Here is a 25,313-nt window from a genome sequence, read left to right as displayed (position 1 = left end):
ACACTGAACTCTCATCAGTAAAATAGAACACCGTCATTCATCCATGCAGCTAAGCATTTTGGAAACTGGACAGCGCTGAGTTTAAGAAACCAACAGCCCCTTTCGCACATTTTGACACTTTTGTGTGTGAGATAGATTTGGGGGAAGTCCAGTGTAATAAGTTACATAGCCATAGGTGCAGAAATATCACACTTATACACAAGGTGGTTTGCCAGGCAGTGGGGACAAAAGGATAGACAAGGTAGTGACATAATTACAAAGACTATCTTCTTTGGCATCCTGCCAAAATTAAAAAGGAACATGGTGGGAGGAAGTTAAAGGGTAGGAATGGGGGGGGAAAGTACTTTTGCTAGATGCTAAATGACCACCAATGAAATACTGATAAAGATAAAAAGAGGGATATTTCTGTGGTCTAGTAATTCACACATCTGTAAAACCAAGATAAAAACCACCCCTTACTTGGCAGAACTACTGTGGTGAGGACTAATATGAGCCAGATGTCTATCACCAGCAAACACACATAACTCCTCAGACTAAACTAGCCAATTCCTCACTAGTCCAAACTCTTCAAAAACACCCAGGGAGCAATGTAATTCAGGAAGACCCTCTTGGCATTACCAAGACAGCACAGATGTCAAGGCTTTATTGAGATAAACAGGGCTTGAGATGCCTGTCCACACAGTCACGCAGACAGAATCAAACATTCTGTTGAGCAGCATCTTGGCTTTGGATCTCCATGGTCCCAAGCTCTCCTGTGAGGTCCCCAGGTTCACTGAGGGGCAAAGAGGAAATCCTTCTGTCTGAACTACAAAGCCCCAGCTGAAATCATTACCTTCTGAAATGACAAGCTGCGAGAGAATATAAGGGCCTTACTGATCAGTAGGACAGCAAATATCCCAATTAGAAAATACACAAGGAGCATGAAAAGGTAATTAACAAAAGAAGGAATACGAACAGAACAGAAATAAACCATTAACATGAAAAAATTATCAAATTCTTCTAGCTCTCCAAAAAATTAAAATTCATTTTTTGCCTTTAATACCACACATAAATAAAGAGTCCTAAAATGAATGTTAACAAAGGGTATGAGAAGCAGCATCCCTTCAGAACTTGTCAGAGCTGTACTTTTACACCATCTGTGGTTAGGTGATGCCCACCTTGCCCACTACACCCTAAGTTTCAGGGGTGCAGAAACCATTTCTCATGTGCCTCAATGTCTAGAATTACACCAGACACATAAATCCTTAGCACTTCTTCAGTAAACAAAAGGACACAGACAAATGAATGAACAAACAAAGCACTGCTGTGAGATAAACTGGTTCACTTTCTCCATAAAAAGGGCCATCCCTAGCAAACATCTCAAAATGTCTTTATGGCCAACCCATTCCTAAGAATTTATCCTTTAGGAAGTTAAAGGCTATGAAAAGAAAGTTATTCAAAGCAGAGACATCTGTGTTAGATTAGTTACAAAAATTATGGCACACCCATAATTGGAATACTACACTACTACCAAGAAAACACACCATAAAGACTATTGACATTAGAACTAACTTTAACAGTGAGAGTTCTTTTTTTTTTTTTTTTTTGCGGTACGCGGGCCTCTCACTGTTGTGGCCTCTCCCGTTGCAGAGCACAGGCTCCGGACGTGCAGGCTCAGCGGCCATGGCTCACGGGCCCAGCCGCTCCGTGGCATGTGGGATCTTCCCGGACCGGGGCACGAACCCGCGTCCCCTGCATCGGCAGGCGGACTCTCAACCACTGTGCCACCAGGGAAGCCCAAGAGTTCTTTTTTAATCAGGCAATAAGTAATGTGTCTGATAAATTGTCATTTTAGTAAAGCACGTGTGCATATGATAATCTATAGTACACACACAGGCCACATTCTCCAGAATATCACTGGTGATTAATTCAAAGTGCTAGAATTATCAGTGACTTTTTTCTTTTTCTACTTTTCTGGTTTTCAGCACTAAGCGTTTTTTGTCTCTGTTTTAATTATAGCCTCCTTGCTCCTCACATCAGAGTCTTCTAATCTGTTCTCTAAACCTAATCTTACTGAGCCCTAGAGAACAAGTAAAAAAAAATGGCCTTAAAAGTACAAGTACGCGGGGCTTCCCTGGTGGCGCAGTGGCTGAGAGGCCGCCTGCCGATGCAGGGGACACGGGTTCATGCCCCGGTCCGGGAAGATCCCACGTGCCACAGAGCGGCTGGGCCCGTGAGCCATGGCCGCTGAGCCTGCGCGTCCGGAGCCTGTGCTCCGCAACGGGAGAGGCCACAACAGTGAGAGGCCCGCATACTGCAAAAAAACCCAAAAAAAACAAGTACACATAGGCACTCTGATATACCTGCTGATACAACTTGGACATATCCATACCACTATCATCTTGTAATATTTCATAAGTTATATCATTTGAGATTTTTCAAGGTATATGAATCAGCTAAGTTAACAATAGTTTAATCTCCAACAAAACAGGAAAACACCCCCCCCCACACATACACACAATGCCATGCTCCTGCCCGTGCAAGCACAGCCTCCATAGGAATCTAAGAGTGGGAATTCCAGTTACACACCCACCTTGAGAAGGTTCCAAATGGATACTCAAAAGGTGGCAGCCATACTGTCAGCACACCTCCACCCCCAGGTTAGGGGAGAAGAGGAAGACGTTCTGAGTCCTTCACGTGCTCGCACTCTCTTTTATCATCAGCCTTCACAGTCCTTGTACGAAAGGCCTAACCCACTACACACCTGCACTACTTCCCTTCACAGAGAAGCTCAGAGGCCACACGCAGCGCTGACAATCCTAATCCTAGTCAGGGAGGGGAGTGTTTGCAGCACAGTAAGTCAGTAAAGGTCCCCAGCACCTTGTCCAGGAGCTCAGAACACTTTACATCCGTGTAATGCCCCAAACTCAGCCAAATCCACATGGCATTTTTGTTCTTAAGCTTCAAATCCGTGAACATGTCAACAGGGGCCCCATGGAGACAAGTGACACGCAAACACTGTGTTGACCAACTCCAACCAAACTTTCTATGCAGGTGGTCTGTGGTCTCTTCTCCTGTGATGTGCAGACCTCCCAATCGGACCCTTCAACATTCTAATGAAACTCCTCATCAGCTCCCCAAAGGTTTAGGTTACTGTCTCACCACGCACCCAGAGCAAGATGTTAGGATTTCTGGAAAACCATCCACATAAGGAGTCTTCCTTGTCGGTAGCTCTCTTTCTAGTGGGACAAGGCACATAATATGCAAACTTAGGAAAACCATGTCAAGAAAAGTCGTGAAGCTTGTTCCAGTTTTCGTCCATACCTCGAGCCCATGCTGCGGCTCTGTGGAGGCACAGGCCACACGTGATGTTCTCACGGCGGCTTGCTTGAGCTCTAACGAGAAGCCAGAGTGCCCACTGCGCTTATATCACGTACACTCTCCCTGCTCGGGAAACCCACAGCATCCTGCCGTCATCATTTTAACACCCCACCACCCAGAAACGAAATAAGCTCGTTAACCATATTTTCTAATAATACCATCAGTATTTTTTCAATCAGTGCTTCAAATCTTTTTTATATGTACCTCGGTGTTAAGAAAAGCACAGGTGCACAACACAATGAAGGAAAAACAAGGCTGTTCTTGGCTAAGCACCACTGTCCTAGAGCTCTAGTGAGTGGCTCCAGGCCACAGGGCAAGGAGATGAATATTTCAGCCAACAGCAGTGCCCAAGTCGGGGAGCTACTAAAACAACCAGATCTGACTTCTTAAAGAGTTTACTTAGAATAATATTATTAACCACACAACAAAGCCAGATTTTTATCAAATGTTAATTTCCTCCCTTATCTAATTTCTTTCCTCATCTGCCCAAAATGCCAATAAGGATTCCCACACAGTCATAAATAATTAACTCTTCTAGACTCTATAAGTTAGCAAGTAGATTAGGATACAGAAAGCTGTATTTTTTACAGACAGTTTAGCATCATACTAGAGGTGCCACTTTAGTCCTAGCAGACAGGACATCTTGATCCTTTTCACGACAGAAAATCAACCATCCACTGGCCAAAGTGATAGTGGGTACCTACTCTTCTTTCCAGGTAACTATAGATTAGCCTGTCTAGAAAGCTTACTGATTCAAAGCTATGCGTCTATTATATGCAGGTAGTTTTGCTACAGACATTGTCTGTGATATAATAAAAAATATATTTGGTATTTGTTGGAGGTTCCTGGCACAGAGCTCCTACAACCCTTGGAATTTCCTAAGTGATGAGCGTCTTTATTATGCATAACAAGCCTCCTTCCACTATATCAGAGTTTTTGCTTATTAGGTGGGGGTGGGGAGAACCTCCAAAACTCCAGGATGGGAGGGCTGATCTCCAGAAAAAACAGTCAAGTGATCAGAGGGTTATAACTTCCAGCCCCACCCACTAACCTCCATGTAAGGCAGAGGGTCTGGAGATCGAGTTCAATCCCCAAAGGCCAACGATTTAATCAATCATACCTATGTAATGAAAGTTTCATAAAAACTCCTAAAGATGAGCTAGGGGAGCTTCCTGGCTGGTAAACACATCAAAGTGCTAGAAAGATGACAAGCCCAGAGAAGGTGTGGAAGCTCTGCACCTCCTCTCTCTCCACACCTTGCCCTGTGCATCTCTTCTATTTGGCTGTTCCTGAGTTACACATTTCTAATAAATTGGTAAACATAAGTAAAGTGTTTTCCTGAGTTCTGTGAGCTATTCTAGCAAATAAGTGAACCTGGGGGCGGTGGGTAAGGGAACCCTGTAATCTGCAGTCAGCCAAGCAGAAGCGTGAGTAGCCTCGGCACCCCATTTGCAGCTGGATCTGAAGTCAGGGCAGCTTTATGGGGCCGAACCCTTTAACTTGTGAGATCTGATGCTAACTCCAGGTAGATAGTGTCAGAATTGAATTGAATTGTTGGGCACCCAACTGACATTGGAAAATTGCTTGCAGTCAGAAAACACCTCAGAGTGGCAAAATGTGAAACACTGAGAAGTGAGGACTATTAAGATTTCCTAAAGGCAGAAGAAGTCAGTTTCAAGAAATAAATCTTTCCTTATTTCCATTAATACCTGTAATTGATTTTTTATGCTATCCAAACCTATAAGCAAGCCTGCAGCTTGCACCACCTAAAGCAGAAGGGAAGCTTTATTTCAAAGATGACTTCCCCAATTCTCAAACACCATGAGTAGTTCAGCGATAATTTAATAACTGCAGAGGAGGGGCAAAAAGCCCCACACTATACAATTTTCAACTAGTCACCGAGAGCATACCACCTTTGTTATATAACAACCCCTTGCTTCTTCGGGAACACAGTCAGCCTCTGAACATAAGCATTCTCATACTCATCTGGATGACTTTTGACCACTGGAAATTAGATTTAGCACTCTGGTGACTTTCCATAAAAAAAGCACCTGCGTATCACAGGAACTCAAATATTTCTTGAATAAATGAATAATCCAAGCTCAAGTTTTGATTTAACACCTTTAGGACAAACAGTTTCACTCAGACATCTTGACTGGGGGTTTTATCCATACTTCCCAATAGATCTAATTAGTTGCTTCTTTTGTTCTCATTAATCGAAAGATGCGTAACTAGAAGTTAAATAGGTTCTCTGAAAAAGTTAGCCAGCAAGCTTCAACGAGAGAAACGCTCCTAACTATAGAACTTCATGACACATGGATTAATCAGCCATCCTCTGGCTTTAAAAAAAGATAGCTGGCATTTTTAACTGACTTGCGTTGCATGGCTTGTGATCATCTTTTATACACTCAACCAACTTTTTCCATTTCAGTTCTGTATTACCCTATACATCTTTTTAAAGAAATTTTAAGTAATAATCCACAATCCAAATTTAAATTTATATCCAACTGTGTTACTACCAAAGCAAATAACAGAGGTGGAAAACGAATCAGCATCTTCCATACAAAGCTAATATTGTATATGTATAAGCAATAACTACAGCACTATTATACTCCTCTCACCAACATCCAAATAGCTTCTTTGTACCCCACAGAATAATCCTTCCCGATTAAAAAAAAAACATTAAGATGTGACTAACACTTTCACTTTTCAGTGGACACAGTTAAGTACTATTTGTTGCCCATAAATGTATTCTATAAATTAAGGTTTTTAAAAGGTTAGAATAAAGTAAGATTAATAAAGAGAGTTAAACGGCACTCAAAGAGGATATATTGCACCCTATCTACTTTCTGAATATACAGTACATGAGAGTATCCTGACTGAAATGTCTCTGATTTGTTATTTACAAATTGTGCAAGGTCAAATCAGTGTTAGAAGATCACCACGTGGAGACTTTAATAGTGTAGTTACAAGACGGGTGACTGAACAGGGATAGTGAAATGGGAGAGTTGCTTAAGACAGCTGGAATCTGGTTTGGGACTTTTAAAGATCTCTTGATCTCTGGTGAAGTCGAAGAACCAGTGGGTATGTGAAACCAGTTCTGCCAAATTAAGATCAGTCCCAAACCGGATTCCAGCTTTGCTCATTAATTTATATTCAGTGATTAGAATGCTCAGGTCCTTCAAGCATTATCTTGCCAGTACTTGGGAACCAGAGATAGTCATCAAAAGGCAGTTTGATGAGACAAGAAGTAAATAGGAGTTCTCATCCAAGATATAAAACACACGTGAACTACTTGTGTTCCAGTTGGCAATTACCTTCTCAGTGACTGGTATGTACTTGTCCAACAGGTGTCATTCTTCACCTTTTAGTAGTGACAATTTCTTAAGCAACTCTTGCATTTCACTAACCCTGTTCAGTCACGTACTTCATATCCTTCGGCACTGGTGCAGTTAAGTCATAGATAATCAATGCAATAATTTGCATTTGATAGTATGCCCCAAACACAAACTTTGTTTCTTGGTTGACAACAGCAACTATTTGCAGAGCCCACAAACGTTTAGAAACACAAGTTAACCAGTCCCGAATGAAAGAATTAATGTAGACAAAAATCACTGATGGTAGCCAGAACCATCAGGTGAAAGGCTGATGGGGAACTTTATTCCATATGAAACACACTGACGGCACCAAAGCCCACGGATCAATCTTAACAAGAGCTGCAACCAGAAATCATATGCCTCCTGATGTGACGCAACAAAAAATACACAGCACAGGGGCTTCCCTGGTGGCGCAGTGGTTGAGAGTCCACCTGCCGATGCAGGGGACGCGGGTTCGTGCCCCAGTCCGGGAGGATCCCACATGCCGCGGAGCAGCTGGGCCCGTGAGCCATGGTCCCGGAGCCTGTGCTCCGCAGGGGGAGAGGCTACAGCAGTGAGAGGCCTGTGTACCGCCAAAAAAAAAAAAAATACACAGCACCACCTACCAAGTGTTCTTGCCAAAAATTTGAATATCTATGTGATCAAAGGCCTTATTTCTAACTACAAATTAACAGGAAATACAGGGCAATGTGAAGCACTAATTACTAAAAGGATGTAATCAGCCAAATCCAAAATGTGCAAAATGCTACAAAAAACATGACCCATTTTTTTTCAATGAATAAATGGCAAGAAAAAAGGAGAGAAGAGGTAACTACTGTAAAGAAAGTTGAGACATATGAACCAAATGCAGTATGTGTGTGGACCTTGTTGAGATGTCAACTTGGAACAAATCAACTGTAAATAAGGCATCTGTAGGGCATTTGAGGAAATCTGAACATTGAGTGGCTATCTGATAATATTGTTTTGTTTATTTAACAGTGTGATAATGGCATTAAAGTTATGTATTTAAGAGTCCTTATCACTTAAAAGATGTGTGACAAACACATTTGTGGATGAAATCATGATAATCAGAATCAGCTTTAAAATTTTTTAGTAGAGATAGGTAGAGGGAGGAGGAACAAATGAAATAAAATTGGCCATATGCTGGCAATTGTTGAAGCCATGTAATGGGTACATGGGGTTCACTATACTAACTTTGAAAACTTCTATCATTAAACGTTTTTTAAAAATTAAATAATGTGCTTTCTTCCACCCCTAACTATAACAAAGTAGGAGGGACATAAATCTGAAGACATCAATTCGTCTTTAAGAGCCTGTACACAGATCTGTCCTCACACAGCGCATGGCCACCTTGTTCACTGACTCTCCAGTCTCCTGACCTACTCATCTTGGTCAGCTGTTCCCCAGACACACAAGTCGTTTGAGAATCCCAAAGCAATCCATTCTCTGCATCTGTCTAGGCCAGAATAATTCTGATTTTTTGAAAATACTTTCTCCCTAGTGGTAGATCCCTCTGTCCCTAGCTTTGGAGCCACAAGAAGGAATCTTTCCACTTAATGTTCAGTCAGGCTTGTTAGATAAAGTTTTGAAACTCTCCAGGGCCAGAAAATCAAAAATGATATATAAATGTTATGTCCAGATCTCATGACAATTTTCAAGTGAAGACTCCTCAAAAGCCATTTGGTTTAGAAAATCATTCCTATGAGTGCTCACCGCTTTCTTTCAAGAATCAATAAAACACTATGGTTTATAACATGTAACCTGTGACCAAACCAAGGTCACACAGTCTGCTACTCCTTAGCTGTATGACTTTAGAAAACTCCCTTAAACTTTCTGTGCTTCCGTTCCTCATCTATAATAACTATTATACCTACTTCATAAGATTGTTGGAAGAAATAAAGAGTTAATAACTTACTTAGATAATTTAAATAAAGTGATAGATTAGATAAGATAAATAAAAAGCTTAGAACAGAGTTTGGCACACCGTAAATGAGAGTTATCTGTTGTTATCATTTCAACCACATAGTCTGTCTCTACATGTTCAATTTCTCCAAGAACATAAACTTCTTCAGAGTAGGCTCTAGATTTAATCCATCTTTAAAGACCCCAGTGCCTCTTACCATTAGCAGTATAGATATGTTTGTTAAATGTTATATTTGTGCCTCCGTTTATTTAACCTTTTAAGAGGTTCTCTGAAGGGGAGTAAATATGTATACACTTGATTTTCACTTCTGATTAATGTTCACTGATTTCTACCTAATGAGAAAATCAACACCAACATGGCAGGTCCAAGTTTCTTCTAGAACATCTTTTCATCTGGACACTTGTGTCTGGATTTTGAAAGCACTCATAAAATCATGCAGTAAGAATTCAAGTATTTACTATACCTTGTTTGAAAACCATCGCCCTAAATATATAAGCTAAATTGAAAACCACTTTGATTAACTGGAGAGTTAGTTGGGAATAATTTCTGGAAACTTCTCACAAAAGTTTTGTCAAATATCCTTTCATTGCTCATAGTAAAGTTCAACTGGCAAATAAAAGGAAACTTTCTGCAATGTGGGAGAATCACTAATTTTTTTCTCATTCAAAAACACCACACAGTAAGCTTCTCCAAATGATTTTTAAGGTGCAACAGATACTTGAAACCTTCCTTCCTTTAGCAACAAAACCAATTTTCAGGAAGAATTAATGTTCCCACCACTTCCAAGATCAAAGATAATTAGGTAGCATTCCCCTTGGAATGGTATATGGTATAAAGGGGATGCATGAACCTTGACTCTGCCTATACAACGATTCTTGGGCTTCAATTAGTATAAAAGCTGTTGGAAAGCTTGGGCTTTCCCCTGGCAGTTCATCATGGTCCACAGACAGTGATGAATGTACTAGACGCTCAGTCCTAGGGGCTTACGGCAAACCCTACAGTAGTCTCATTTTGTAACTAAGTTCAGCGTGTATATAGATTTAAATAAACCATGTTACCCTCCAGTAGTAGCAAATGCGGTCATTCTGTTTCTTAGGATTGCTGAAAAACTTAGGTGAGCTTAATAAATTCCAAACAATAAAATTTTAGTCATTGGGTATAGATTTTTGTTACATAAAATGGGAAATTAGAAGTTTAATTAGTTGAATGTTCTAAGCTCTTAGTTTTCAACACAGGACAGCTTGACCCTCCCTCCACTTCTTCCTTTCCGTGGTTTTCTATACTCCACCTCCAGTAAAGTCAAATACTCTCTTGAGTGAAACATCATCTTTTACAGAACTTATCAGGTCAGTAAACTTATTAATGACTTCCTCAGACTTCTGGAAAGATTCACAAAACATCCTTCCTCCTCTTTACTGTTTCATTTTTATTATTACCAATTTAAAAACAATTTGGGGTACTTATTTAAAAAGAATAGTTTCACGATGAAATGAAAATCTGTCATTAGGATACCTCCATTTTCCCCCCAAATACTTTGGTGTGCAGGGTTACCAAAAGCGATCAATACCTGTAATCTAATTTCTATTAGTGACTTCAAGGATAACAGTCAGCTCTGCAACATGTAATTTTCTAAATAAAGATCCTGTTGCTATGTAAACATTCTCAAGTAAAACAATTTTTTAAAGCCATTAAATCTTTTTAGAGCTATCAAAAGTAAAAAAGGCAAAGCTACGGAAACTCAACACTACCAAAACTTGTCTTTAGCACTCAAAAACTCTACAGCCATGGGCGGAAAATGCACTGCAGTAAGGGGGGAAAAGAAGGCTAAAAGTGCCCTTGTATGAAAACTAAATTATTAGGAGTATTTGCCAAATTCCTAACTACTCTCACTTTAATCGGCACAGGATTCTACTAGGCATTTTCTGAGGAAAATCCCCGTGCCCTGGGATCTTTAATGGGTCACAATTCTCATACAAGCAAAAAGTCAAAATGCCGATACACTAAGGTAAATTTGACATTTACAAAACCATATCTCAAAAACTGTTTCTAGGCAAGTCTCCTGCCCCCCTCCCCCCAAAAAATTGGTTTTATAAAGCAAAGCAAATCATATTCTAAAGAACTATGTTTTCAAGTTAGCTCATTAAAGCCACTGAGATATGATCATTCAAACTGAGTCATAAATCACATAAACATATTTACAAGTACAAAATCATTATCTACAAATGGTAAATGATGAACTAATCAACCTTCTAAATGTAGGAGCTCTGCATGGGAAAAAAACATTTTCCCCTGATGTAGTCTTACATACAGACCTTAGAAAAATTCAATAATCTAACAGTGTTAAAGAAATATAACACTGTTGGCTCAAATAACAATTTTATATTAAATATATATTATCTTATATATACTTAGAAAACCAAAAAGCAAATAAATGCAGAAACTATAATTGATAAAAAAGAAAAGATCATGAGGTGCAAAGTGGATTTTTAGTGAATTTCTATAAAAATCTGGTTCCAAAATTAAATATGCACTCACACTATTTGTCTGTGTGTGTGTTAAAAACCTACACACACATCACCAATAAAACGCCATTAACTCGTAACAGGCAATTGTAATAAACTGATTGGAACAGTAATGTAACAATATAAAAAATAAAAACTATGTGTAAGTCAAACAATGGGGGAAAATTAATCCTTCAGAGCTTCCATTAGTCATCAGAATCATCTCAAAATAAGTCTCTTTGGTTTATGATGGAGAATTGAGCATTTGAAGCAGACTCAAACATGGTGGACTTCTAACAATATGGACTTTTGTGTTCTTTGTACTCTATCCCCTCCTACAACTACGGTATGCTATGTAATTATTTTTAATGAATTAAACTGTAGTTTTCCTGAAAATTCTGAAACACCCTTAAAATGAAACTGGAGATTCTGGCACTAGAGTATGCCCTAATAGTTAAGAAAACATTGCTTTGGTGATTTCAAGCCCTTTATTTTTAAAGAAATGAGTGGCTACTTTTAACATACAGTTAATGACTATATTCCAGAGCAAACTGGAAGACTGATTTTCTGCAAACATTACCAAATTGCACTTATAATTTTTAAGACATGCAAATCATAGGACCAGCTTGGGAAAAAGTGTTAATATATGTAAGCAACTGAAAACTAACCCTAAAATATAGGAACCAAGAGTTCAAAAATAAATGCTGTGACCTCAGAGCTGGCCCTCCGTACCATCATTCCAGCTCCAACCCTCCCCCACTTCCTCAAGGCTTCCACTGAGGTCCGAGCCAGCACAGACAGCTCTGCTTGACTCCAAAGCAGGACAGGCCATTGTTGGATCTCTGAGCCGTGGTCTCCAATCAGGAAAGCAGCTATCGTGAGACCCCACAGCAGCCCTCATGTTAGTTCTCTCTTAGAACAGAACAGGGGAAGCAAAGGTACCCAGTGCATATGCGCTCCTGCACCACCTCATCCTGGGTTCAGCTACTAATCGATCTGCAGCATCAGTAGTCGTATGCTTGCAACCAACGCAGGAACAGCCCTAGTCCACTGCACTAAGAGCCCGCTAAGGGCAGAGACCTCTTCTATTCACTTCTGCCCCAATAATCTCCCTCATGTGACGGTACCTATGTGTCCAACATGTGCTCTGTGAATGCATGTATAAAACTGTATGAATTCCCAAAGCTGGAAAAGTAAGAGAAGGACCTCCCAAAGACAGAGGCAGAAATAAAAGGGGAGATATGAGAAAGCAGTCACAGTGTAAAGAGGTAGTGAAGGCAACCAAAAGCGGGCATCAAGCGGGAATACACAGTTAGGTTCCGCCACGTGTAATAAAGCAAGCAGCACTGCAAACCTATCATTTCTGCAACAATGGGAGAGGGACAGTACCATTTAGAAAGTCTAAAGGCATTTTTACATCTACCTACAGAGCCATTTATAGTCACTGCATACACAATTTTAAATTTAATAAAATCAATGTTGGGATTCCCTGGTGGCGCAGTGGTTGAGAATCTGCCTGCCAATGAAGGGGACACGGGTTCGAGACCTGGTCTGGGAAGATCCCACATTCCGTGGGGCAACTGGGCCCGTGAGCCACAACTACTGAGCCTGCGTGTCTGGAGCCTGTGCTCTGCAACAAGAGAGGCCGCGACAGTGAGAGGCCCGCGCACCGCGATGAAGAGTGGCCCCCGCTCGCCACAACTAGAGAAAGCCCTCGCACAGAAATGAAGACCCGACACAGCCAAAAATAAATAAATAAAAATAAATAAAATTTAAAAAATAAAATAAAATCAATGTTTCTCTTGTTTTATGTTCACAATACCACTAAGAGAAAAAAAGCAACAGTGCAAATGCAGTTTAAAATTTTTTAAATGTCAGCATTTTTCTTAAATTAGATTTTATGTCAATATGTAAATAAAAATTTAAAAGTATATTAAATATTAACAGAAATATTTAAACAGAAAGCTAAAAACTGTCATAGTAGATGTGTTAAAATTAAAATATAACATAGGGCTTCCCTGGTGGCGCAGTGGTTGAGAGTCCGCCTGCCGATGCAGGGGACACGGGTTCGTGCCCCGGTCCGGGAAGATCCCACATGCCACGGAGCGGCTGGGCCTGTGAGCCATTGCCGCTGAGCCTGCACATCCAGAGCCTGTGCTCCACGATGGGAGAGGCCACAACAGTGAGAGGTCCGCGTACCGCAAAAAAAATAAATAAATAAAAATAAAAATAAAATAAAATAAAAAATAAATAAAATATAGCATAAAATAGAAGCTGTAACTACATTACATGTAGATATATATCATATATGCAGGTTCACTATGAGCAGGAAATCATATACTATTTTTATTTAAGGTAAGAGAAGGATGACAATGATGGACCAATTAAAATTTTTTATCCGAGGATCTAGCTGCCTTACTCTATTGCTCATTATATATTTATATCATGGATAAACCAATCAAGAAACAAATTTTTGTTAACTACTTTTCAAAGGAAGTCACAATGTTCAACCAATGGAAATTAAGCATTTTGATTCCATCAGAAAATTTAAAAACAGCAGAAATGTTTTCTCCAGGTTAAACTTTATTTCATTTGACTAATTTACTTAAGAATGATACATATCAGAGGATCTAAAAGGTAACAGCATGGTGACTACAGTTAACAATACAGCATTATATACTTGAAAGTTGCTAGGAGAGTAGATCTTAAAGGTTCTTACTACAAAAAAGAAATACTAATTATGTGAGGTGATGGAGGTGTTAACTAACCCTACTGTGGTAATCATTTCGCAATATGTAAGGGCATCTGATCATCATGCGTACACCTTAAACTTACACAATGTCATGTCAACTACATCTCATAAAGCTGGGGGGAAAAGACAATGATGTACATCAAAAGGCGGTCGTGGGAGTTCCCTGGTGGCCTAGTGGTTAGGATTCCAGGCTCTCACTACCGTGGCCCAGATTCAATCCCTGGTCAGGGAACTGAGATCCCACGAGCCTCGCGGCACAGCAAAAAAAAAAAAAAGCAGTCATTATTCTTTCCCACACTATGAGTCAACAAGCAGAAGATGAATGCATTATATTTTGGGATATATTTATGTTAACTGGAGAATAGCCTTCTTGAGTTGGGATTTTTAAAACTGCATTTTATACAAATGACATTTAAGTTTAAAATGCATTTGTTTTGGCTTTATAAATTTTGCTTTCTTATAGAAAATCTATTCTGTAGTATATGAAGACTGGTACCCTAATATACAACCCTAGTCTAAGGCTTCCCTGGTGGCGCAGTGGTTAAGAATCCACCTGCCAATGTTGGGGACACAGGTTTGAGCCCTGGTCCGGGAAGATCCCACATGCCGCGGAGCAACTAAGCCCACGGGCCACAACTACTGAGCCTGTGCTCTAGAGCCCGTGAACCACAACTACTGAAGCCCGCAAGCCACAACTACTGAAGTCCATGCACCTAGCGCCCGTGCTCTGCAACAAGGAAAGCCACTGCAAGGAGAAGCCCGTGCACAGCAACGAAGAGTAGCCCCTGCTCACCGCAACTAGAGAAAGACCGCACGCAGCAACGAAGACCCAATGCAGCCAAAAATAAATAAATAAAATAAATAAATTTATTAAAAAACAAACAAACAAAAACCCTGTCTATGTTGGGGGGTGGGGAGGAGGAAGAAAAAAGCTTTGTTTTAAAGAAAAAAATTAAAATTCATTAAATGTATCCTTTAAAATAAATCAATTTTAAAGCATGAGGTCTCAGAATACAGTTATACTGTATACTTTCTGCACTCCAATCTTAAAAGTGAACTTTCCTCAACCTGTGGTTTAAATTATGGCTAAGTCCAAATATCTATGTACGTCTTTCTATATAACTATATACATATGAATAGATGTCTTTCTACACCTGTATACATCTTTCTAAATCTAGTACATCTTTCTATAGTTACATACATTTGAATACCTACATATGTTTCTCCTATTTCAATTGCAAGTGAAAGCAAGAATATAACACAGTTGTTTTGTTTTGTTTTTTTTGTATTTGGAAAATGAATGAAAAATGGAAGCTCTTTTAAAGTAAAATTGGCATGGTTGGTTAGTTGAAACAATAGTGGACACATTCCCAATACCAAGATGGATATAAAAAAATTAAGTAGCATAATATCATAAAATTTGTAGCTTACTTTGTGCCTTTTCACAGAAGTTTATCTGAAAGCCTAAAGTAAAAGAGATAAGTTCCAGTTCATTTACTGTAAATCAAACAAACCAAAATTAGAACATGACATAGCATTTTTATAATACATTTAAGAACAGTTCAAATCACATAACCTCCACCATCACAGATAGAACTATAACATACGGGCTTTCTTCAAAAACTCAGCTCTTTCTGACTTAATTGTACTTTATTATACGAAACTGAAATCAAGTTTAAATTATAAGAGTTATGTTGTCTTTACTGTTAATTTTCACATCTATTCAATAAGAAGAATAGCTATTAGCCCTTGGAAGTTAAGAACAACTTTTAAGACAGTTTTGTCAATTTCTTCAATCTACAAGTTCAGAACACATCACAAGCTATTTTATTAACTCAAGTTACTGACTTGGAATTATTCGATTAACTACTACCCCTGATTCAAAAGCTTTGGTAGTTGATAAATTGTGAAAGCTAAACACACATAGGAACATTCTGCCAGTGAGCTAACCTCAAATGATAAGACAGTGAACTACTAAAGAGGTGCTTAAATTCCTGTGAAGTAGGCCTGAAAAAAGACCATGTCCCTAGAAACGGTACATAGGACTGTAGCAGTTATGAAAACCTCTGAATTCTCCTTAGAAACATAAACATATTTTCCAAATTCAATTGGGCCTGGTTATACCTTATGCATATATTTATACAGATGTAATTTTGTAAAATGTGCCCAGTAAAGTAAGCTGTTCAAAACAAAAGCCTTTCCAAAATATTCATTTGCCATCATAGTCTATTGGGTGAATTTCTGGTTTTCTCAGTGGTCTACCTATGCTTGTGTTTATTATTGCTTTGGGGAACAAAATGGGGAAAGCAAATTTAGAATGAGTATCACTCAAGTTGTAGTTATATACATTCAATCAAAACTTGCAGGAAAAAAAAAGCCAGGACTAAAAAGGATATGTTTAAGTAGTATTTCCCATCCAGCTTTGAAATTCCTAGGATTTTAAGATATAGTACCTATAATGCACAAAACCTGAAAAATGGCTAATGTAGCTACTCTGACATGAAGGTACCTTTGGGACACAAAAGTAAGCCTCTGCCTACTTACTACCTGATGGCAAAGTGGGAGGAAGTGGGAGTGGAGACTTCAAGGGACAGAAGTCCTGGGGGCAAACTTGAGGCAGTGCCCTGACACTTGTCTCTCTACTGCTTAGGCTCCATACACGTGCTGCCCGCCTCCTCGCCCCCCCACCCCGCCGCCCCGGCCAGATGTGCAGCAGGAACAGACTTCAGAAGGAAACACAAACAAACAAACAACAAAAAATGGATTCTGTGGATCTTATAAGCCTAAGCAACTAAACACCAGCCAGCCTCCTACCAGGCAAAATGAGCTGGCACAAGTCAGGAGGAAAGGGAGCTGGCAGCTGGCACTATGGAAGCAGCAGTGGAATAGGAAACACGGAGGAGCCTGGCCACAGCTCAGAAGCCCATCTCCCACCCCCTCCGCTGGAAGAGGGAACAGAAAATTCACCTGGAGACTAGAGAGGAAGCTGGTGAAACACTGAAACAATTTCGAGGGATAGTTACTATTCTCTTTTTAGCTCTAAATAGGCTCAATAGTTGCTACTAGGTAGCAAAAATAAAAGGTGAGCAAAGAGGTGAACTAAATAGCAAGATGAATGGGGAAAGGAGCAAGAAAAATAAGTCTGAGAAGTATGTGAAAAAGAATGAATTGGATCTGTATAGTTGTATAAAAATAAGTTAAAGGATAAAAGTATAATGAATAGGAAAAAATTTAAGGTATATGTAACTGGGAATGTTAGAACGTCACCAATTACTCCCCTAACACATCAGAAGTTAAGCCCCCTTTTAAATGCTACAAAATTCTCAAAACTTGAAGTTCTGTCATCAGTACAGAATCCATACATGTAGCTAAAAGGGAAGGGGTGAAATTCTCAAAGCATAACTACAGACTTGCTCTTTTTACCTAATTATGGATGAAGTGACCAGATGAACAGATTCTAAGGACTCATACCTACATCTATCTCTGCATTATTTCTCACTCAGAAAAGACTTGCTAACTGACAAGCACAGGCTAAAGTAACTGGAACAGATGGCTCACCTTTTCCTTGGAACTCCATGTAATCTTATCAATTAAATCAGATTAAAAGCCATTACCTAAATCTTTCTAGACCTCTAAAAGACTATACAAACACACACACACACACACACACACAAACACACACATGGGGGTGGGGCGGGGGAGAAACTCTATAGAGAGAGATTATATATATGGAAAAGAACCAGGGGGACTTCCCTGGTGGCACAGTGGTTAAGAATCTGCCTGTCAATGCAGGGGACACGGGTTCAATCCCAGGTCCGGGGAGATCCCACATGCCGCGGAGCAACTAAGCCTGTGCGCTACAGCTACTGAGCCTGCGCTCTAGAGCCAGCGAGCCTCAACTACTGAGTGCACGTGCTCCAACTACTGAAGCCCGCGCGTCTAGAGCCCGTGCTCCGCAACAAGAGAAGCCACCGCAATGAGAAGCCCGCGCACCGCAACGAAGAGTAGCCCCCGCTCGCTGCAACTAGAGGAAGCCCACGCGCAGCAACCAAGCCCCAACGCAGCCAAAAAAAAAAAAAAAAAAAAAAGGAACCCGTAAAAGTCAGAGAGTTGGTGCTTACAGTATAGATGTGGGGAAGTACATGGCCCCAGCCAAGTTTCTTTTCATTAAATCTCAGACCCCCAAGAATAAATATTGAGATGTACAGGGCAAGGTGCTAGTAGGCCTACCAAAGAAATAAAGCTCTGTGGGACTTTTTCCCCTCCTTTTTCTCACCAGGACTCTCCCACCACATTTCCCCCTCATTCTCACCGTCCAACCTCAATCTTGAGAGTCCTTAACTGGCCATAACTGGAAACCTACAATTTACTGTATTTACCAAATAAAGTGAGCTTGCCTGTATCCATTTAAAAGGCTGTTTAGGATGTATATAAGTGTATATTAAAACCAAAGGCAAAGAGTATTTGAGAAAGTAGAAAACAAAATGTGGAATGTCAGACCAGGGTTCTAGTTCCAACTGTGAAACTCAAAAGAGGCATCTTGCTTGAGCCCCAGTTTCCTCATTTATATATAAAATTAAGAATAATATCAAGCAATCTTAGAATTTGAAACAGCGTGTGCACGTGTAATTTTGATTGTCTAGTGGCCCTCATGGGGCACAGCAACCATCCGCACTGCCCTTCGCCTGGGCTGAGGGTATAACGGGCGGGAGGGCGGGACAGGGGCGTAAGCAGCTTTCCACCTCCTCAGTAGCGCCTTATAGTTTCCTGGACACCCTGGATTCTGGTAATGCTGAAAAGGGATAATGAACTCCAGTATGAAGCCACACTGATACAAAGAAAACCACAGCTGCCTGCCTTACTGGGTCAGGCCCACAGACCAAGCTCCCAAACCTTCCTCTGCCACAAGCATGAAGAGGCCAGCAGCTTGCCGCCTTCCAACTTCAACCTCAAAATTTTGGCATGCGCCTTCAACTGTAAAGTTACTCATAGTATACCATTATGACTCTAACATCTCAGCATTTATCTAAGCTTATCCAAACTTTGTATTTTCATTGTACTTAGAGTGAGTTCCACAAGATTTCCTGCTGTGTTACTTCCTTGAGCTTTCCTGACTTCACCTTTCTCAAACTTAAAAGGGACCCACCCACCTTCATTTAGTAATTCCAGGTTATTTGCGTCATCCAGAATACTGGATGCGTCATCATTTGCGTCATCATGATTTTATGAATACTAATCCTTTCCACATTTTAAAAAATTCAGGATCTTGTCAGCTCTCATATGCCAGTTCCATTCCTTCCTGAGGCTGATGACCACCTAATTCACTCTCCGGTTTGTAACTAAGCACTGTATTACCATCGAGTCCGTTCAAGGAAACCCAGTACACCCGGGGAGAGCAACTCATCAACCATGTGACTGTGGGCAAGCATCTAACCTCTATGAGCCTCAATTTTCTCATCTGTAAAACAGAATAATAATACCGGAAAGTGTTCTGTGATGATTAAATAAGGTAATAAATGCAACACAGAGCCTGGGATAGCACAGGTTAATGTTATCAGACTCATTATTATTCCTGGTCTCTCCCTCAGGTGAGCAACGATTATGGTACCTTCCCTATCAGACCAGCTTAACCCACACAAAACCAGTCCCTCTCCTTTCATTTCCTGTCACCAAGAGAGGTAAAAGCAAAGGATTCCACACTCTGCCTCTCCGTTACAGCCCTTCCTACACCCAGCCTGCTGTCCTGAGGACTTAACTCCGGAGTGGGTACTGTCTCCTGGCAGGAACCTAACCCAGATCTCAGAGACACTGGCAAACGCATCAGGAGAGCCATTTAATGTCGCTTATTTTTCAGCAAAGTCAGGCACAGATAGACACATATATAAATATATGTCAGATATACAACAGAGATCTATCTGGCAACCCTTTTCTAGCTTCCCCCTTTTGAAAACTTTGGGTGACTGTTGGTAAGATGAGATATAGTACAGCTTGAAAGAGCTGCTGTGGTGTCCACTTCCACCATCCTTCTCCCTGGTGGGGAATGCCATGCTGTTCTTCAAGAATCAAGCCGTGCACGATGGGACTGCCAGCTTCTTTGTAAAGGTCCATCTTGAGCTGTGCTAACTACGGGCCAGTGCTCCCTCACTGCGCGGCTGTTAAGTCAGGCCAACCTCCTCTCTCCTTGCCCTTGAATCCTTTCTACGGGTTCATGTTAATTCTCAACCTTGCCAAGAGTGTGAAGAGACACATGGAGACTTCCTGGAGTTGGGGAAAAGGGCCAGAAGCTAACCCATGCCCATTATCAGGACAGTAAGTTGCCCAGATGACAAATTTAGCCAGGATGGCAACGTATGCTATTAACTCTTATGCTAAGTGGGTGCCTTTTCCATACTATGCATAGTGTTGAAAGAGTTCTATTACCTTTCAACATCTAATTAAAGTTTTCTACTTGCCTGTAGATTTGCAATCAAAATGCCCCCGAATTCAAAATGCCAGGGTAAACGCCCCAGCAAGTTCAGAACTCTGCAACACAAAGAAGCATCAGGAAGCCCTGAGGCTCCAAAATCAACCCAAACATGGCTGGATGCATACAGCTTCCACCCCCTGACTGAAACCTAAAATAATCTCTTCCTTCTATTCCTGAATCTGCATCACTTCTGGCAAAGATTCTTCTCTCAGACCTGAATGGCTGAAGTGACTTAAATAGAGCTCGGAGAAACCATGTGAACCTGGGTAGAAGAGTAGAAAGAGCAAAGGCTGCCTGTCACCAGGTGGATTAAAACCCACTTCAACTAGGGCAAATTCCTTAATTTAAACGTCAGTTCCCTAATATATGAAAGGAGACCATGCCCATCTACCCTTAAAGAGCACTTAACGAGCATCAAATTAGGTAAAGACAGTGAAAAAAGAGCTGTGTTAACTATTAGTTTCCCTTCTTAATTTTAAATGTGAATTAAACTTCCTCAGGTTGTACCATGTGGGCTGTCTCTATCTACTAGAGATGCAGACTGACCTGAATTATGTGTGATGGAGTTGATTTTGACCTCCAGACCCCTAAAAATAAGAAAAAACTCTATGGGCCCAAATCAACCCAGCTTCTCAAATTAGTTAACAGAAATTGAATGGAAAAAGAGAAATTTGCAAAAAAGGAAACATGATTCAAAATACAGGGTTCACTAATATCCCATCTTAAACAAGTTTCAACTCACACTCTAATAAGGGGCATTAAAAGAAAATGTGAGAAAATCAGTATCCTGAAAGCGTTATATTTTTCTACTTTTTAAATTTTAATACTAGGGTTGCTCTCCTTTTTAAGGAACATACAGAAATGCAATATGTGCTTTGAGGAGGGACCAATCTCCTGACCTGGACTTTATTTATCAGGTTATGTCAAATAAATGGTGAAAGAAATAGTGTGCAACACAGTGGGAAAGGCAAGCAATTCTAGGGTTTGGTACCTTATCCACTGTCAGCACAATTCAGTTCTTTAAACTGGGATAAAGGCACCTCCTATGGTTCTTGAAAACCACCAACTAAATGGTAAAAACAGAAAGACAGTCAAATATAATCACAAATAGGGCATTTCATACTAATTTTTTATATTCAAATATTATTGGGAGAAAAAAGTACACTGATTTTAAATCTTCACTTTTTCTTAACAGGTATGTTTCATTACAGTTGAAGGTTGTGTGTTTTCTTTTATTTTGTAAATATTTTTACTGAGGTATGATTGACATACATTATATTAGTTTCAGGTGTACAACTTGATTCGCTATTTGTACATATTGTGAAATGATCACCACACAGTAAGTCTAGTTAACATCTGTCACCGCACACAGTTAAATAATTTTTTTCTTGTGATGAGAACTTTCAAGCTCTACTCTCTTAGCAACTTTCAAATATGCAATATTATTAACTACAGTCGCTATGCTGTACATTATTTTGCCCATTTTTTAAAAGTAAAATCAAGCTATCATCTTTTTACTTAAATTGATATTTATAAAATGTTCAGCTGAGGGTAAATGGGTAAGGACTGGACTAGTCCATAACTTTTCTGTTATACATCAATATTTGAGACTCAAAAAGAAAAAAAGAAAAACTACCTACATGAGCACATTAAGAGAATCAGAGGCACTTAAAACATATACTTTATAACCAGTTCCTGTAACAAGTACTTTACAAATGTCTCCATGTTTTTCAGACTCAATTATAGATTCTAACTATTCTACACATTTTTTTAAAACTGACATTTCTCAGCTATCCAAGTAAAGTTTAAGGAAAAGTTTAATTTTTCCCTGCTTTAAGTCTCCTATAATAAACTTAACTTCTTGTGTTCATGAGATTTTTTAAAATCTGCTACATTTTAAGGGTTTAGTAACTAAAGCATTTAAATAGCCATGTCTAATAGCAATCCTTATATGTATAGATATTTTATAATTTTCAAAGCGCTTTCATGTGCATTAATAATGTGATTCTCACAACAGCCCCGTAAGGTATTATCCCTATTTTAACAGATAAGAATCCCAGGTGAGTTCAGAAAATGTAGGTAATTTCCCCAAGGTCACAGAGCTTGTACACAGCAGAGCAGTTACGTGAACCCAGGGAGGATAAAGACTCATCAAGAATACTCTGACCAGAAATGCTCAATAATGAAAAATGGAAATAAACAGGGTAGAGTAAAGGGTAGGACCCAGTAATAATGAAGCTAAAGAAACCGTGTGATGGATCATGAGGCGTTAGGGACTCATCTGCTAATAATGAAAGAGACAATTAATTAGACCATTACAAATAAGAGTATTGTTGCTATTAACAATGATGATGGCTAACATGTATCAATCACATCCTTACTGTATGTCAGGCCCACACTTTATATGCATTCTCAAAGTTCCCGTAAGGTAAGCATTATTCCTGCTTCCCAACTGAGAAACTCAGGCTTGGAGAGGTTAAGTATCTTGCCCAAGGTCACAAAATTCTTAAGTCCCGATGAGGGGATTCAAATGCAGGACACCAGAGCTCTGGCTTAACTCAAGCATTATGATATTAAAAAACCAAAAAAAATCAATAATTCTCAGCTGAGACCACTCTTGGGCCACAAACCTCAAGCCATGAAAAAATGTGCAGGGTGACCCAGTGCCCAGCACGGTGCTTCTCACACAGAACGACCACCAATGTTTGTTAATATGACATGTATTCCATGCATCCCACAGCTAAACCCTGCTATTGGAAAGAGCTTGGCCATTAAAAGGTCCCAGAGAGACAGTGCTTTGGGGGTGGCAGGTGACCATGCTTGCGGGGGTGGGGGGGAGTCGCATTTACCAAACATCTTCTAAGGACCTGAAGTATGATCTAAAGCCAAAGATCTGATAGGTGAAGTAAGGGAGGCTGGGCTCTAACATCACAAGACAAACAAAAAAGATCCTACACAGCTGCTTAAGCTCAAGCTTTGTAACTTGGATTGTGCGAGAAAACGTCCTGAGAGTTTCAAGTGCTTCTCTTCATTCTGAGTAACTGAGAGAGGTTCAAGAAGATACAACAGGTTCCTGAGTCAATCAAGGCTAGACACAGTACTGATAAAAGAAAATTCATCAAAAATTCAAAGAGAAGTCTTATGTCCTCCCTCTCCCTTTTAAACTGGGTTCTGCTTATTAGAAAGTTCAGTTTACTGGGTATCAAAACTCAGGGGTGGGAGAGGAGAATGGAGCGCATCAGAATAATTCCTCAACACGATGACTTCCTCTGAGTTCCTAGAACACTCTAAGCTCTTTCCTACTTTGGAATCTTCACACACACTGTTCCCTCTGCCTAGAACCCTCTTCTTTATCGTAACAGAGTCCTCTTTCCAGACAGGTCTTCTGTGACCATCTTACCAAAGCAGACTGCCCCCTCCCCCATTAACTTCTAACCCAGCTTGTTACCTTCATAACACTTTTCTCAATTAGCAATTTTTTAAATTTATCTGCATATTGTCTTCCCTCCCCAATCCTATCAGGAGGGTAAGCTCCATCAGGAATGAGACCGTCTGACTCACTCTTTTCTGTATACCCAGCACTAGAGCACTACGTCTGGCACTAGGCAGATGCTCAGTAAACATTTTTTTTTTTGGGGGGGGGGTTTCTGCGGTATGTGAGCCTCTCACTGTTGTGGCCTCTCCCGTTGCGGAGCACAGGCTCCGGTTGCACAGGCTCAGCGGCCATGGCTCACGGGCCCAGCCGCTACGCAGCCATGTGGGATCTTCCCAGACTGGGGCACGAACCCGTGTCCCCTGCATCGGCAGGCGGACTCGCAACCACTGCGCCACCAGGGAAGCCCATCAGTAAACATTTTTGAACAAAAATTAATTTCTACAGCTTTTTCGAACTATCAGCCTCCCTACTCATCCCCTCCCCCCCACCCCACCCCCCAAAAAACTTGCATTTTTATGAGCTTTGTAAGTCACCTGTTTTGGATATGCAATATAATCTTAAATTGTCATTTTGCTGTTTCATTTCAGCACCACCAACGACAACGAGACTAGAGCTGGAAGATCAGGAAACCCATCCTGTACTTCATCTGTATATTGTACAACACAGTGGCATCCAATAACTAATTTAATTTGAATTAATTATCTGAGGGCCTGCACAGAAAGTGTCCTCTGAGCTCTGACATCATCCTGTATATATCTATCACTGTTCCTTACGTATATCCCATGGGGAGCGGGACAGGGATATAAAAATGAATAAAATCCCGCCTCTGCTTCATGAATCACCTTCTCATAAACCCGAAATACTCAACAAACGTCAAACCTAACCAGACAGACGGTTAAGATGGACCTCGGAGCCCTTTAGGAAGATTTTAATCAAAGAGTAACCATGGTCACACGGACCACGAAGGGTACCCCAACTGACGCTGCTAATAATTTAACGCAAGCAAGTCTGCAAAAGTTGTCAAGAGATTTCTGAGATTCCCTGTTTTCAAAGATAACATTACTACTCAAAATTCCCCAGTAAACTCAAGGAAACGGTCCCTCACGGGCTGGGGCCTGGTATTTTCACAACAGCCCCTGTCAAGAGCCACATAGAGCTAATAAGCATTCCCACTGGGGAAAGTCATTAATTAGGAGGGCTGCTTCAGATGTGCAGTCCCCGCAGAGAACCACTCTGACCCCTGCCTTTCGATTTCCCGGATCTCTGCATTTCAACCGAGCTCCCTGTTTGTTTTATTTATTTATTTATTTATTTGGTCTGCATGCCAGGCTAACACAGAAACCCCCGGCCTCTCCCAGGCCAAGGGCTGTCTCATCACCTTACAGGTGGCACGGGCCTGAACACCCCCGCCCCACCCGCCCAGCGCGCAGAAACCTGCAGAAGTTTGGAAACCGAGGGTCCAGGAGGACCGCGGAGCCCAGAGGTCAGGCGGCGGCC

General features: G+C 40.6%; 1 protein-coding gene across 4 annotated transcripts in view; it reads right to left on the bottom strand.

Moving 5' to 3' along the window:
• MAP2K4 (mitogen-activated protein kinase kinase 4) overlaps positions 1–25,313 on the bottom strand; it is a 107,048-nt gene that overhangs the window by 81,047 nt on the left and 688 nt on the right. For 2 of the 4 annotated variants that reach the window (XR_014014028.1, XM_081219866.1), the window contains exon 2: positions 15,346–15,378. The exons of the other annotated variants lie outside the window; for them this stretch is intronic. Coding sequence is in view for 1 of the 2 variants with exons in the window: in XM_081219866.1 (XP_081075992.1) it covers positions 15,346–15,378 (33 nt within the window). In the remaining variant the exon portion in view is untranslated. The remainder of the gene's footprint in view (positions 1–15,345; positions 15,379–25,313) is intronic. 4 annotated transcript variants of the gene reach the window in all.

This window comes from Mesoplodon bidens (assembly GCF_964165515.1).
Source record: "Mesoplodon bidens genome assembly, chromosome: 19".
Classification (NCBI taxonomy): Eukaryota; Metazoa; Chordata; class Mammalia; order Artiodactyla; family Ziphiidae; genus Mesoplodon; species Mesoplodon bidens.
The sequence above is the reverse complement of the archived record's forward strand: the minus strand, read 5'-3'. Positions and strand labels throughout refer to the sequence as shown.